Source organism: Trematomus bernacchii, unplaced genomic scaffold (assembly GCF_902827165.1).
Source record: "Trematomus bernacchii unplaced genomic scaffold, fTreBer1.1, whole genome shotgun sequence".
Taxonomy (NCBI): domain Eukaryota; kingdom Metazoa; phylum Chordata; class Actinopteri; order Perciformes; family Nototheniidae; genus Trematomus; species Trematomus bernacchii.
The window spans coordinates 11,755,965-11,772,963 of record NW_022987582.1 but is presented as its reverse complement, the minus strand read 5'-3'; the positions used below and the strand labels follow the sequence as shown (position 1 = coordinate 11,772,963).

General features: G+C 37.3%; 1 protein-coding gene across 1 annotated transcript in view; it reads right to left on the bottom strand.

Moving 5' to 3' along the window:
• Positions 1 to 15,334, bottom strand: part of LOC117480627 (zinc finger protein 236-like) — a 53,057-nt gene extending 37,723 nt beyond the window's left edge. Inside the window, 7 exon segments of the mRNA XM_034128006.1 lie at positions 563 to 685; positions 5,641 to 5,813; positions 7,970 to 8,100; positions 9,599 to 9,777; positions 9,868 to 10,032; positions 12,967 to 13,109; positions 15,231 to 15,334. Of these exon segments, the coding sequence (XP_033983897.1) occupies positions 563 to 685; positions 5,641 to 5,813; positions 7,970 to 8,100; positions 9,599 to 9,777; positions 9,868 to 10,032; positions 12,967 to 13,109; positions 15,231 to 15,282 (966 nt within the window). The 5' untranslated portion in view covers positions 15,283 to 15,334.
• Between the last annotated feature and the right edge of the window lie 1,665 nt (positions 15,335 to 16,999).

Sequence of the window (16,999 nt, the reverse complement as noted above, 5' to 3'; positions counted from 1 at the left end):
TGACATGTCATGTAATGTAATGTAATGTAGTGTCTACACCAGTCTGAATCATTGATACTTTCATTAATCTTGCATCAAGGATAATTAAATAAATCAAAATGCGGCTATGTGTATATAAAGAGTCTTGCAATGTTCTTTTATTGATTATTACATAACCATTATACACCAAGAACATTCCTTGTATGGTTACACCTACTTGGCAAATACCCTGATTCTGGTTTTCGATTCAGTTTTCAACTGGACTTGTCTAAAGTGTACCTGTATTAAATGTATTAAAAAGGGGTGAGATTAAATAAGTTATACTTCTTCTCACTCCTTTTCGAACACTAGATGTGGCACTGTTTATGTTGCTAATGCTGTTGTTGTTGTTGTAAATGTCATTTTTTGTTTTTGATTTCTCTTACATGACTATGCACTGCAACATTTGTTTTGTTTTGTAATTATTTATTTTACTTGTTCGAAATAAAAATGTATCAATCAATTAACCTTATTCACCAGGGTCAAAATAATGAACATTAACTTGAATATACTAAAGTAAAGCAGGGCTCATTCAGTGTCTTACTGGAGTGCCCGAGGGAACCTCAATCACAGAGATGTGCATCTTGCTGATGTGGGCATTCAGACTGCCCAGCTTCTTGAACACACAGCTGCAGTCCATGCATGGGAACAGCGGTACACCTTTAGTCTGTAAGAGAATATAAAACACATCAAATACATTACCCCTGGCTGCTGAGTAGGCTATTTTGCTGCTAAAGCTCCCCTAAAGTGACGCAACCTAGTCACTGAAATGATTCCATTTCACAATTAAATGTATGCTGATATTTTCCCCGCCTGTCACAGTCCCGGGGAAATTGAGTAAGAGGTGTTCATCTATTAATGTATTTTGACGGGGATGCTGATTTCAGCTGCTAGAAGTCTAGAATAATGTATTCAGTGAGCATATCCCTGATTTGCTCACTGAATAAATTATTTGCTTGCCAAACCTCGGAAATAATATATAAAGATTACGGAGCACCATTTCACACGGTGATGAGTTTAAATTATAATTTCAGAATGAAGATGGAAAGATACTGCATTTGGTGTTCTTTACTTTTGTTTGTTGTGTAATGATACAAGCTGCTTATGTATTGTTTATATATTTGAATACATTTTTAAAGAAATAAAGGTTTTGTGGATGTATTGCCTTTTCTCTTGTGTTCTGTTTAACAATAATCCAATACGACTGGTATGTCTGACTTCAATAAGTCATAAGCATGATCCTGCTGTTTATTTTGGAACTGCTTAAGTGTGTGCCCTTCATAGGTATAAATCTAGAGTACTTACACCCATTAGGGGGTCTCTTTTACTATGATCTATAATAACATATGTAGGAGTAAGAAAGTGTTCTCTTGTGAATGTCACTACCTCATAGCTCCTGATTTATTACAGCACAAATTGGATAATGCAAAGCAGGCATGGCCTTATAAATGCCATGTAGAGTTGTATTTTTTTTTTCAATCTCAAGTACAATAACATTTTGATAATCAGGGGTTCAAAACTAATTATTGTAGAGGCTAAGCCAACGCGTTAAGCCACTGAGGTGCTGCTTTGATGACGTAATGGACGTACACTTTAGCTCGTCTGGTGAATAAAAGTCAGATAGCATTTTTTCTAGTTGAACCCTTAGTCCATTTATTTTCCACTTTTTTTGCCCATTAAACTTGAATCAGCTTCCGTCACCATACAAAATGACATTTCAAAAACGTTTTGGCCATCCAGTGGAACCAGAGTGATTAAACATTGGTTCCTACTTTTAAATCCAGAGCGCCAACAATTATTCTCCAACTCCAATCTAAGTAATAAGTTCCAGTAGTGTACAGTGCTGCAGCCACTGAATGTTACTCTGTTTCTTGACATTAGCAATATTTTGCTTTCTGTTTGATGTATTTAATGATTATGTGGACAGCTGACTTGGCAATAAACCTTCATTTGATTCAGAATCCGAAATGGGAAGAAGGTTGTGTTGACTTTTAATTTAGAAAGTGTGGAGTTTGTTGTCTTTGGGGGATGCAAATATCAAGATCAGGTGCAGGGATAATATGATCAAGTTTGGCTCATTTTTGTAGTTATTTGGAGTACATTTTAAAATGATGTTCACAGAACCCTAGAAATTAAGCAGGGATGAGTAAGATGCTGAACTTATAGAGGGAGAATTAACTTGACAATTGAACCACTGACATAAAATATTGAAAAGCCAGCAAGTGGGTGGAAAACAAAGTTTTAAGTGACGATACTTGAAAAACTGATTAGAACTGTAGGAGCAGAGAGAAATCCATACGAGCAAGTGAGACTGTTGAGTGCGGAGCCTAAAATAAATCACGATTTATGGTGATTGCTTTTCCATGAGAGGCTAACCACCGGTGAAGTGGAAGATGTCAGTATCAGTGGGCAGAAGAGGAAGTAAGAGAAAGGTGGCTGAAATAGAAAAGGATGCCTTTCAAGTTTGTGAGGGGTGTCTGGGCATATCAAAAAACTCCAGTAATCACCATCAGGATGGTACATGTATGTGGCAACAGGGTAAAGAATGAGTGTGTATGGGAAAGCGTGTGGGGTGAACAGAAGGTCATTTCTTGTGGGGCAAAGACGTGTGTTTTTACTGAAGGGGTAATCGTAACAAAAAGTTCAAGACAGAAATGATGGCTACGGTCCACTAGTAAAACAAATCAATCATATGTCTTTTTCTAACCAGTTTTCCTTTTGAATATGTGATTAGGAAAAGACCACTACAGTGTGAAGAGAATCCAATTATGCTCAGACAATGTCCTGTAATTTATTTTTGCTTATTCTGCTTAGGCAGGTTCCTAACGGAGCAAAATGACCCAGAAGAACCTAAGTGGATGAATGATAAGGGCTAAAGGAAAAGTGGTGAGGGAAAGACATAGGACCAGAATTGTTTTTGGACAATTTGACCGCAGCCATGGAGTTTAGCGATGGCATTAATTCCTTTACTTTGGTAAAGGATTGTCCAGTGTATCATATGCTAGGAAAGATAAGAGCACTGAAGCATATGTCCTTTGCACTTAGATACTTCCTGGTAATTTAACTTAGTTAGAAACCTTTTTAAACAAAAAATATGAGAGGGAAATTATGGAAATCATAAATAGGTAGAAGAGTTTTGTATATAAGGTTCTGATGTCCTTGATTGTGCAAGTCAGTTTGAAACATATTTGGTGGTTGACGGAGCAAGGGATATTTGTGGGTATTAAAAAAGTGGTGAAATATATTTTCTTTCAAAGAAAGTCAAAGGCAGAATGTATAGTATATTTAAGTTAATGGGCGTTTTGAAAGGGTGATGTTAAATTAAAAACGTTCTTTGGTGAACACAAGCTTAAGTGATTCAAGTTGTGTTCTGCAAAATAAAATACAAAAAGCATGAAAGTGCTGTTTACCTGTGAAGATTAACTTGCTTTAAAAAATGTGTCAGTATATAAAATGTACGTTTGCCTAAAGGCATATTTTAGGCAATAATCCAACACTGTTACAATACTTTTAGATATACAGGAGTCCTCATTGAATTTCAAATAACTGAAAGCACATGAAATCATTTGAGGTGTTTTTAGATTTTGATTCTGGAACTCATTTGTGTAATTCTTGAGCAGACAGTGTTGCTGTCTCAACACGCCTACAGACACCTAAAACCCTTCATTAAAGTGGACCTATCATGCTATATTTTAATAATATAGTGTAGGACCATACCTATATAAGGCATATTTATACTTTTTTTTTTTTCAAAATACCAAACAGATCATGCATTTTAGCCATGCCTCATTTTGCTCTATTTGCACTTTTTTAGCCCTGTTTTTGCAAGGGCTGATTCTGTGAGAACAGCACCATCTACAGGCCTGGCATATGTACTACAGCGTCTCCAGTGCTTTCGAACGGCAATGCCGTGGCTGTCTCCTCCTGATTGGTGGAGAGTTGGCCCAATAGCCGTAGCGCCACTGTCCTGACGTCAGGACAGTGTTCAAATCTGGATCAGTCTGTATCAGATCCGTTGCAGCCCCTTTTTTAGAGATTTGGGTATGGAGGAAAATAGAGAGGGTTGTGTTTTCTGACACTTGGTGAGTTCCCTGGAACACCGGGGACACATATTCATGTATAAAAGACGTACAAAAGTGCATTTTGCATGATAGGTCCCCTTTAAATTAGCACCTTGGGATTGCTGCTAGCAATGAAAGGTGCTTTATAAATTGAATTTATTATTATTATTATTATAAATTGGAAACAAGTTGATTTTACTCCCCTGGCTACCGAGTACACATCTGCTCATGAAATCTGTTGTGAATAACGCGTGACCATAATTTATTCATAAAGTCAGTCAAACCATGAGGACTAACTCTATCTGGAACAGAAAGCTGAAGGACACTTGTCAAAATTAGATGCATTATTCAAATGGCCCTGCTGTTTGGCTTTCCAGAAGTAATTTAATCAACCGGCCCCATCATGGGCTTTTAGTATGGAATACACAATGATGTGAGAAGTTGAGGAGAATACAAATAAAATTCCATGTTTCAATTTAGTTTGTAAAATAAGGGGAAGCGAACCCATAAGAGAACATGAATATCTATCAACACACATTGTTTCCAGGTGGATGGGGCAAACCAGCCATCCAATAAGTTCTCATAAGCATGACTACTCATAACAGTGAGGTGCGAGAGTATTTTTATTCAGTCAGTTTGTTTAAAAAAAACGCTTTTTAAGCGCGCACTGCGGAAATGATAAGAATGTGTGAATATTGTTTGTACGGTTGCACTAATTTCCTGTGTCTTTTTTGTACATTATTGTTGTCAGGGCTTATAAAACCAAATCCAAAGTCTCTGAGGGGCGGGACATCTCTGAGCAGTTGACCAATCACAACAGAGCCGGCCAGCTAACCAATCAGAGCAGACTGGGCTCTGGTTTCAGACAGAGGGTGAAAAGAGGTGCTGCAGCACAGGCAGTATGAGAAAAATAAAGAGCTTTTTGAAAATTAAAGCATGTAAACATGTCACAGTATAGAGGCAGAAAATACAAATATGAAGCTGAAAATAATAGGGCCCTTTCAAAACAAACTTCGGTGGATGAGGCCCATTTTTTTCTACTAAAAGTTATATTTCAGTTATAATGTAGCCTCTAGCGGAGATGAGCCTTTACATCCCCAGATTATTTTAATTTGTTTAAATTGTAGCCTTAACACAGCTCCCATAACTTCCTCTGGAGCCACAAAAGGCTTTATAACTTTATTTTTCCCCACAAATGCAGTAAGACTCCAAAGACACGTCAAATCTGAGGATTTGTGTAGTGATGGGTGTATCAAACCTGTCTTACCATATCGGAGAGTTATGAAAATGTATCATGTGCAATTTATCTATTTTATAATCACTTTAATTCCTCACTGTTCGATCTACACACTGGTGCTAAACCCATTGTTTAATTAAAAAATTCACACAATTTTGCATTAAAGGAAAACTCTTTTACACTCTTAAAATAAAATAAAAGCACTGTTTTGTAGTTTATTTTATTACTGCAATACTCAACATGCTCATTAAATAGGGTGTCTCATTACACAGAGATATCTCCCTATACAGTGTCTGAGGTGTGAGTGTTTCTCTGTGCTCTTACCTCGGAGTGAACTCTCTGGACGTGGGAGTGCAGGTTTCCTTTCTGGGAGAAGGAGGCCGGGCAGAACATGCAGAGGTGAGGTTTCTCTCCGGTGTGCCGCACCATGTGAGTCTGCAGCACCACCTTCTGGTTGAAAGCCTTCCCGCAATGTGAGCACTTATAGGGTCTCTCACCTGAAAGGAAAGGGTAAAGTCAGGGCAAAGAGACGGAAACACCTGTGATCATTTTACTAAGGTATTTTCCGGAATCAATATGAATGACTTGGAAAAAGGGTAAATAGTAAAGACTATGGATGGCTACTTAAACCCATCATCATCTAACTCTACTCATATTCATTAAAGCAGGTTTTAAAGCAGGTTACAGCTTTAGACCAGTAAGTAATTGTGACTCTTTTTGATTAAAAAAACTAAACCCTTTTCTTCATTATTTAAACTGGATAAATAAACAATAACTTACTGTAAATATTATATTTTACACATATCAGAATTAAATCATTTTGTTCTATTGCAGTTTCATAGTGGTTGTATTTTTAGCAATGTAATATAAATAGTAAAATGATTACACATGAAACCTAGGGCAATATATCTATATTTTATCGACATTGTTTTTAGATACAGATATATACTTATATGGCATACATGTTTTTTAAGGCTGCATTACAATTAAGTCATGTGATGTTTTAATTATCATTATGTGTGTTTATATATTTTATTAAAGTTCTCATAGTCATCCCTACAATATTTTTGCGATATTGAGCTATTTGGTCTAACAAATTGAGATATTTCAAATACTCCATATCGCCAGACCCTTACGACACCCACATGACATCTTTAATACTTTTACTCATCAAATCAATCTAAATGTTGTGTTCATGGATTTAGCCTAAATAAAGACGAGTCGTATTCACTGATGGGAGTGTGCGTCAGAGAGAGTGAGAGAATGAGGCATTGTGTGTGTGTGTGTGTGTGTGTGTGTGTGTGTGTGTGTGTGTGTGTGTGTGTGTGTGTGTGTGTGTGTGTGTGTGTGTGTGTGTGTGTGTGTGTGCGCACGTGCGTGTGTCCCAAAGCGCCTCTTAACCTCATCAGCTTGAGGGCTGTTTGAGATTCGCAGCACAGAGGAATAAACTCCATCCGTCATTAGTCATGCAGCCAGCCAGGCTACCAAACAAATTAACAAGTGGATGATGTGTAAACAACATGTGGGTGGAAGCTTCGGGCTATATAACCTGAACCCAGAAGGCTTACCAGAACAAGCGCTTAGTTTTATTAATACAGAATTGTTTTACCCATAGTCTGGGTAGAGCTGAGTGGGGGCGTACTGTCCCTCGGAAATGAAGGATTTGCCTGGGAGTGTGAACTGAGTTTGAACCAGGAGGATAACTGGTGAGATGCTGCTCTTTACAAAATTCCCACAGCCTCTGGGCCATTTGAACGGACTGTTTAAAGTGGTCCTATTATACTCATTTCCATCTTCATATTTGAATGTTACGTCTATTGTGACATGTTTACATGCTTTAATGTTCAAAAAGCTCTTTTTCATTTCTCTCATACTGCCTGTGCTGCAGCACCTCTTTTCACCCTCTGTCTGAAACCAGAGCCCAGTCTGCTCTGATTGGTTAGCTGGCCGGCTCTGTTGTGATTGGCCAACCACTTTGAGATGTAGTGCTAGCCAATAGAAGCATGATTGTTAGATAATGATGTCTGCTTTCATACTATGACAGAATTATTCTGACTAACTATAAATGTCTCTCCCTATATTGCCTCATTTTGATTTCCAGTAGAGTACAACCATAGTTATGTATTCACTCGGTGGATCAGTGCTAAAATGTCCTTTCTAAAGCTAGAGAACATTTAAATTCTTATCTTCTTGATTAGACCTTTTTTTCCATTTTGCTTTGTTTTGTTTTGAACTTTGATGAGTATGATTGATTACGCCTTTGAAATGCAGAAAGTATGGCGTGTTGCTCTTTGGATCGATTCAGATGCACAGTACTTCATTATATTGTTGTTTTCTTTCTATATTTTAATTATGAGACTTAACGTTAAACGGGTATTTGCTCTTTTCATGTGCACTGATCAATATTAAAGGTATTAAACAAAAAAAAGGAAAGAAAGGGAGGGTGAAGTAAGAGGTGATTTGTTATGTAGACAGCTAATCGAGGAAAATGTAATCAGGGTAAGTCCATTTCAGAAAGACAAATGTGAGACTCTAGTTATATAATACTTAATTATTACATCAATTACATTTTTGAGAAGCAGAACCCCCAACTCTTCTGTTTGTGCCCCTACATTACCAAAATGTGTCACCCCTCTCTGAGCTCCTCACTCACCTGTGTGTATTCGTACGTGCCTAACCAGCTGACTGGGTTTTTTGAACGCTTTTCCGCAGTGATGGCAGCTGTTCTGGAAGGCGCTGCGGTCGATGTTCTTCTTGTAGTTTCTGGAACTACAGCTGAGCGGCCTGTGGAAAGAGGAAACACACAACAGAAGTCAAGTTGGTTTTACATACAAGTACAGATGATCACATACACACCACATAGACACTATGAATTGCACATCATGTGAGAAGATTTTGTTAATTTAAATATTGTGAGCCCTGCGTATCACTCTGAATATCTGCACATTATTGGAGAACATTGAAAATGTTATATACTGTATTTTTCACATTTCCATTGTACTTTTTTTATGGCTTTTTGTATATTTATATTCCGGGCAAATAGTTATCTTTATTCTTTTAATATTAAGTAGAAGAAATATTGCTTTTTTCTTTTTATATTTTCTTTTTATAATAGTTATATTTCTGCTCTTTTTCTTACAACTTGTTTCCTTATACAATGTTTGTGTAAGTACCACCATACACTCTAGCATGTTCCTTGTATGTGTACATCTACTTGGCAATAAACCTGATTCTGATGATAGTTTCACAATTTGTTTGTAATTAATTTCATAATGTTTTTTTTTTATTACTAATACTCTATTCCTGTAGTTTTTTTTAATAGTCTCTTTTATAGTTGAGTTTGTTATCATCTACTGTCTTTTGGTTTTATAATTGTTTTGGCTATTCATCCTTGTTTTATTACTAATATTATTATCAATATTAATTAAAATAAAATAAAAACATAAGTTATGAAAGAGCAAGAAAAACATAGTTATTTCTCCCTAGACACAGTGTTTTTATAATATTTTCAGTATTCTTCCTTGTGGATTTGAACAAAAGTGAAGGTACACAATGTATTTTAACTTTTACATTGCACATAATAGAGGTACTGTATTGCAGGATTGCAGTACAATGGTTACATTGTATGTACCAGAGACATCCTCCCAAACTGTGTGTTATTTCTGCTGTTGTTTCTCGGATCTTTCTGTACCTTAGTTCTAATGTCAACCTTCAACTATTAATACTCTATAGAGAGTTTGCACACGGCACTGAAGACTGTGGCCCTTGTAAAAGTCGTATAACTGCCTCTTAATGTGCGTTTAACTTATCAAAATCAATGAAAATGTAGAAGAAATCCAACTCTGTTGAATGGCAAATTAATTTATCCTTTTTGATTGAAGTTCATTCTAGCTTGTAAGTATATTTCACAGCCAAAATTACCAGAAAAACAATTCATGTGGAATGAATAATTGTAATATTATCTTCTCCCCTACAAAATAGCTGTTTTTATATTTTTTATTGGCAGAATGATTGTCTCTTGCTGGTCTAACTGCTGTTTCTTGGTGACTCACATACACTGCCTCTTTGTTATTAATTTGGCATATCAATTGGAAAATAATATGATATGTTTGTGGGTACAGCAGCTACACACCCCAATATCAATATTAGAGTGGTAAATTGCCTACAACAAGAGGCCGACAGTTACTTTTGATAGCTGTTAGACTCATGTTTCCCTTTGAGTCCATTTTTCCACCTGACAGAGTTTAATGATCTAAATGGGCATCTTGCAGCCCTGTCTGACCTCATCTTGACGTGGCTCTTCATGTGCTCCTTGAGGTGTGCGGACGTTTTGAATTCTTTGTCGCAGCTCTTGCAGGTGTAGACCTTGACGCCCGACAGCTCTTTGCGGTGCTCCTCCAAGTGCAAGGTCAGCTGGCTCTGAAGAATGAACTCATCTCCGCACTCCACACAGATCAAATTCTGAAAAAACAAAAAATGTATTCTTTCTTTGTAACTGGTTGTGAATTCAAATCAAAGATGGTGTTATGTTGGAAGGGTCAGGTCACTAACCTCCTCCTTCTCGTGCAGCATGATATGAGACTTGAGGCTGGCGATGCGGGAGAATCTTTTAGTGCAAACGGGGCATGTGAAGTCAGAGGTTGTGTGCGTGGACCTGTGCAGTGTGAGGTTGAACTCCACGTTGAATGTCTGCGGGCACTGGTCACATCGATGAGGCTGCAAGAGAGAGAGGAAAAGTTCAATGAAAGGAAGGGAATGTTAAGGATGTAAAGGATTTCAAATGTGTCCCTCTGCATCATGTGCTTTTTGTTGGCAATTCTGTTTCTTTGGTGGAGATGGGAATCCTTGTATATTAAAGTGCAACCTTCGCTGACTTGAGCACAAGGATGAATTACTGAACATGCCAAAGGGGCCTAACTGTGTGGGGTACTACTTACATTCACCTTCAAAAAAATGTATACAAATAGGCATGTTTAATCCTGAAAGAGACTCTAAATGACTCACAAAGGAACATAAAACAACTATAAAGAGACCAATTAAACTTTGAAACCTGCAAAGAGACATAAAACAACTAAAAAGAGATGAAAAGCAGGTGCAAAGAGACACAATACAACTTTAAAGCGGTGCAAAAAAGCTGCAAAGAGACACAAAACAACTACAAGGAGATGAAAAGCAGGTGCAAAGAGACACAAAACAACTACAAAGAGATGAAAAGCAGGTGCAAAGAGACACAAAACAACTACAAAGAGATGAAACGCAGCTTAGAAGAGATGCAAAGAGGATCAAAACAACTACGAAAAGACGCAAAACTGGCAGCAGAATGCTCAGTGGTTACAGCTGACGGCCCATATGCGGTATCTGCTGCCAAGTACGTGTGTTTGACACCCGAGCCCGTGGAAGTATAAGGCAATATCATACCATTTTGAACACTGTATCATTAATAAAGGCTCTCTCTGGCCCGCATCATATCTGTAAAGAAAAATGATGCAAACAAATGGACTTCAAAAAGACCAAAACAATTAACAAGAGATGCAAACGTAGCTTCAAAGAATCTACAAAGAGATTTGGAACCACTATTAAGAGGGGCTTAACAACCACAAAATTACAAATAAAGGAACACAAAACAACTACAAAGACACTCAGAGTGACTACAGGGACACAGAATGACCACAAAAAGACACAAAGCAACTACAAAGAGATGCAACACGACTACAAAGGGAAAAACAACCAAAGACAAAAAACAACTATGATAAGACCAAAACATGTACCAAGAGATTCAACATGACCTATACACTATTAATTATGTGGATAAGTAACTGAGTACTTTTTGTCTGCAATGAAGGCCTGGAGCAATACAGATACCAGTGAGTCTGACTCAGAGTGGCAGACCTCCAGGCGGCTGCTCTTCAGCCTGGAGAGAGTGCGTATTTAAGTGAATGTAGATTGAACCACTACCACAGGTGCAGCTGTAAATTAGGTAACGGAGGGTCCCGTTATCGCCTGCTAATGCTCCAAGAGACTGTTGAGAGGGGATCAAATGACCAAAGTTTTCCTTACTCTTACATTCCTGCTAATAGAACAGAGTGGACACCCATTACTTCAGTGTGTAATGTGTGTGTGAGAGTGGGTAAGAGAGGGAGAGGCAGAGAGACAGAAAGGGAGTGTAAATGGATCTTAAAAGGGGGAATAGGGCAAAGACGTGTGTTGCAATCGTTTTTGCAGCTGGTGAGCGGAAAGAGGAGGGCGCACTTAGGACACTCAGGGGTGACAAGACCAATATCAAAACTCATCAATTAGGCCTAATAACTTCAGAAATCTGCATTACTCAACATGAATTAAAACACAATTATTTTGTACGTATACCTGTCATACGAAAATGTATATTTCCCCAAAGTGGCTCACAGCAAGTCCAATCGAATATATATACAGAGGCAAAGTACGGTACTCAACTTTTTCAAGAAAGTCGCTGTTTGCCATAACCCATTTAGTTTTTCTGTGAATACACTACATCTCTCGTCTCGCACAATGTCAACACCAACGTGGCATTTACCGTGGCACGTTTCACATTGTTCTCCAAGGACTATTAAAAGAGATCAATATCCCTATAAGTCTGCGCTAAAATAGTCTAGCAAGCCGCTTTTGTTGTGTGAGTACATCCCGGTGCGAAACACACATGCATCGTTATAAGCGAGAGAAAGTGATTTAAGATAAAGGATTTCATTTTTTGGGTGAAATATTTCTGCAGACTTATAATTCAACTGTATCCCCTTTCTTTCTTGAGTTGCATAGTTATCTTTTCACATCGTATTCATGGCACAATTCAGAAGGGATTTAAACATTATTCATTTCTTGCTGTAAGCTATCTCAGGTATTTTTCCAGAAACATGGTCTTATGACTGAAGCAGCCATTCATACACACTGATTTATCATTCATCCGGAATGGAGTCTTGACAATAGTTTCCACTGTTCAAAGTTCAGGAGCAGACGATGTTTAGTGCTTTTTTGCTCAGTTAAACAGCCCAGCATCAAGCCCCATTTCCCGTGCAGTTTATTTAATCAGCTCAACCGAAGCTGTGCTCATTTACATCTTCGGAATTAACAAAAACCCTGTTAATTGAGCATGTCTAGGGCTCTAATGCAAAGTCGCATATGGATAAGTAAATAACGCCAGCTGTGTTTTGTATTTAGAAATCCAGGAGGATGTCTAACAATGCTGCTGGTAATAGCACATTGCAGACGCTCTGGAAGCAGCTGCCACCAAATAATGTGATTGGTAGACCTGTGCTGAGCTTTTCAAATAAACAATGTCCTCTACCAGCAGCTTCCACATTGTGAAAAATCTGAGCTGAAAATCTAGGACGCCTCGAGCTTTGACGGTAAGGCACTTGCTTGGCCCAATTCCAACCTGTAGCTGGGTCATTGTTATACAAATCATCTGCACCAAACTGCAATAATATGAAACTGCTTTTTGACAGCAATAATACAAATGTATGGTTCTAATGAACTCGTTATACTTGCCACATATGTGTGTAATGTAAGAATACAAATATAAGCCTATGATAGAGAGAAAACATACTCTACTGATGTTGTTTTGGATGAATTAGGTTAATAGCTGTGTTCACTGTCTCTTAACCAGGTGCCGGAACGTACCTTATCGTTGATTTCATGTTCGCGGAGATGCTTCTGAAGTTGGCTCTCCGTGGTAAAGATCTGGGCGCATATTGTACACTTCTTGTTCTTGAGCTCTCCATCTTCCCCAAAATGATCCGCCTTAGCGCCACTGGGATCTGCATCTGATCGAGTACAAGAAAGAACAATAAAGTATCTTCATTCGGTTAAAGAAGTTTTACTGTGCAATTATAGAATAAATATATGGTGCATTTTCTACTATTTCTGTAAAAAAAATTCTAAAACCAAAGACTTTCATCCTGACTGTATTTTTATATACAGGTGCCCGGAGTTGCCAAAAAGTAACCGCAAATTTTAATATGGAAGTCTCTGTGTGTCGGACAGTATAACTTTAACTTTCTTCAACAAGCATTCATCAAACTTGGGGGGGCATGCATATTATAGGCCTTTGACTTTATTGAAGCTTAAAAATATTCATGGAAGATTTTGCCCATATGATGGGTAGACAGTAGGATATAAATGTGTGAATAAACTCCCTTTAAAACTAAGAAAGTTCGGCATTAGAACATACCAAAGAAGAATAGTACTAGTCTATACAAATGTTACGCTGTTTTGAAAATTGCAAACATTTTATTTTGATTTCCACTATGTACTACAGCTGCCCTTACAAAGTACTGAATGTACTATTAGATGCAGCATGCATACAATTGGGACATACTACTCAGTCATTGCACTCGTTGAACTATGACCCTCTTGCTCATTATATCGACTGTGAAAAGGATTTTGGGTCAGATTAGCCAGAACAGCATGTGGACTTCTGCAAAATGCTACTGTATTTTTGGCATACTCAATTAGATATGCAATACTTATTTGTACATGTATTGCATATCATGTACATATACAAAATATGTTTGTTCTGGTATAGTAGAATGGTTTGTCATTGTGGGGGATAGGCAGGCTATTTCAGAAGTGTTTAACTATGAAGAAATAGTGCCAAAGAATGCATGAAAAGGTGTTTTCATTTTTATCACTTTTACTTATAGTGTTGTTGTTTATTACAATCATTGGGTGTACATAAAGGATTAATAACATATTACAGAACAATGAACGTACTAGTTTATAATTTGGACTGCTGTCATTTTTCCTATAAGCCTAATTAGTATTTTAAATGTGACTATTAAAATAGTGATAACCCTCAAATGTAAGCTAACTTGGGACCAACAAAGCCCCTAACTTACTCTTAAATAGTACTTTATATAATACTTTATTAGTCTTAAAATGTATCCATAATAATGCAATAAAGTTTGTTTCACTGTAGTTGTCTCACTAGAAGATACATGAAGACAATGTATGTATTCAATAATTTGGTTTCACTCTCGTAGCTCGTGCTTTTGCAGTGATACGTAAATAAAGTGTATATTAAATATTGTTCGTGTGAACATGTTAGCCTGACTGTTGATATTCAACAGTTTGGTTCCACACATCCATCTTGGCTGTCACACTCGTAGGCATTCCTACAGTATGTGACTGACTGATATTAACCCACTATGAAATACAAACGTAACGTTACCGCTATTTTAAAGCAAATGTTTTGTTTTAGTTGCCGAATTGTAGTTGCTCAAATATATCTGTGGAAGATTTTGAATAGTGTACCATTTAAGTTATCCAGCTAACATGTCACAAAAACAGTACCTCGGCTATATTATCGTGGTTTTCAAAAGATAATACCAAAATGCCAGCACATGAATGCGTTCCGACACCACATTTCGACACTTCATGTCTACACGTGAAAATGACGACTTGTTTTGGTCATGCAGCACGGAATGCCACGGATCCATCAGTAGCAGGAGAGCCTCGCTACGCTTCACAGTATCAAAAATAACAATGGCAAAAAGGTTGGCGTGTTAGCATTGACGCTAGCAGTAGCAGAGCGAGCTAGTTAGCAACAACATGCTAACGACGAATTACTATTAAACAAATAATAAGTGACAACAGTGTACGTTTACTATCACTACAAAAGAGACCGCGGTTCTTCCCCTCGCGGACACCAATTTAGACTGGAAGCCAATAAGAAGAGCCACCGAAACCTTATTAATATCATTCCGCCTCAATCACTCCTTCGCCGCACAAAGCAAAGCCCACCCGCAATACTATATCCGGGGACTATATACACTGCATTGAAGTGTTATTATATAAGATACAGAGATGCCTATCTAAATAATAGCCGGTTATTTGGATAGGCCATTATCTGTATTTTTTATTCGTTGCATTTTGGTACTTATTACCTGTTTCGTCGTTGCTTTTAACTCTCAGTTTGCGAGGCCGGCCCCGCGGCATAGTTCCAGTACTCAGGGCGGGTGTGCTGTGAACGGTTTGCCTTTCAAAATGGCGACTCGGTCATCTGTAGACAGCATCGTACCCATGAAGACACACAGCTGCACGGAGTAGGGAGACATCTACCGTTAGGTACATTGTACATGCATCTTCAGGTTCACACAAAAAACACAATTTTCCAGTTTTACTGATAAGGGAATAGGTTACTTCATAATTATGATAAAACTATTAGGCAAACAGTTAATATTTAGGCCTACACCGTCAAAGCTAGTTTAGCTGTATTACTTTTAACTTGTGTTTGTTGTCAGTTATTGTAAATTAATATAGGAAATTATGGGTCATTCCTAGAATTCGGTGTTCAGCTAGGGTATTCAAAAATAAAAAAAGAATTGAATTAATTTAATTGAATCTGAATGATGGCTTGTTAAAGTATAAGAAAAGTATTTTGGTCAAGCTCAGGATATTATGTTTAAAACATTTTTTTTTTACCATCCCCAGTTACTGTGTGTCCACCCTGTTACTGTGAAAAATAGTAACAGGGTGGACGTAACAGGGTGGACATTTTATGCTAAACTTGGCTATTGCTACATGTGTGATGATAATCAAGCTAGCACTTGGTGACAACAGAAACATATATTTGATAGATATATTCACTATATTTTCTAAATGTAAAACAAATGATCAGTTCCACTAAAAATTAGCATAACAGGGTGGACATGTTATGCTTTACCGCAACAGTTAAGTTCTTAAAACATTAAAAAAACGTTGAAAGAAGAACGCATTCACTCTGCTTCTTGAAGATGATTTTCCCACTCAAAATGTATCCTTCTTCTTCTTGAGATACAAATAGTACAATAGTAAAGGGGCGTGTCCAGAGGGATTCAAATCAGAGTAACAGGGGGGACATTCAAACAGGGGACACACACTTTATTTTCAATAAAAATGAATTAATAACAACAATTTCAATTTGGTGAGGAATATTAGCAAAAGGGTTATACAACAGTGACAAAAATGTAGAATTTGTTTGTATTTCTTTGATTTATTTTTGTATATGTTACAGAAGTTGAGCAAACATAATTGGGGACACAGCAATTTGGCCTACTTGTGCTCAAATCAGAGTAATTATTTAGAATTTGGAATATCCTGGCTAAATAACATTGTTGTTTTATGGTAGAGGGTATAAACATTTAAAACCAAGCTTTTAAAAAATAAGCATTAGACCTTTAAAATACAAAATATATGATATAATGTGGTGGGGACCTAATTGGCACCGAATGCTAGGAACGACCCATATAGCCTACATTATTATTTAGAATAGTTTTACAATTCAGTGTAATATTATGTGGCCTGTATGTTGTCACAAGAATCCCTGAAATAAATTGTTTTGTCTTTAGTTTTGAGGTATTAAAAAGGGAATAGTTGAACAACCTGCACAACTCAAGCACATTAATAACTAAAATAACAAGGCCCCAGAGATGATTGCTGCATATTCACCTGCTCTATCTAATATACATTAAAATAATGTGCACATTCATAAATCATTTTATGTTTAACCAGGAAATTATAACCGATAGCATATTTTACTTTGCAACCCAGTTGGTAAATCTAGCACAATAGGCCTACTAAATAAACTGACAAAAGTAAACGTTTGAAAGTGGACATGCAAAAAGCAACACAAAACAGCAAACCGATGATTCCAAAAGTAACAATCTAGCAAACT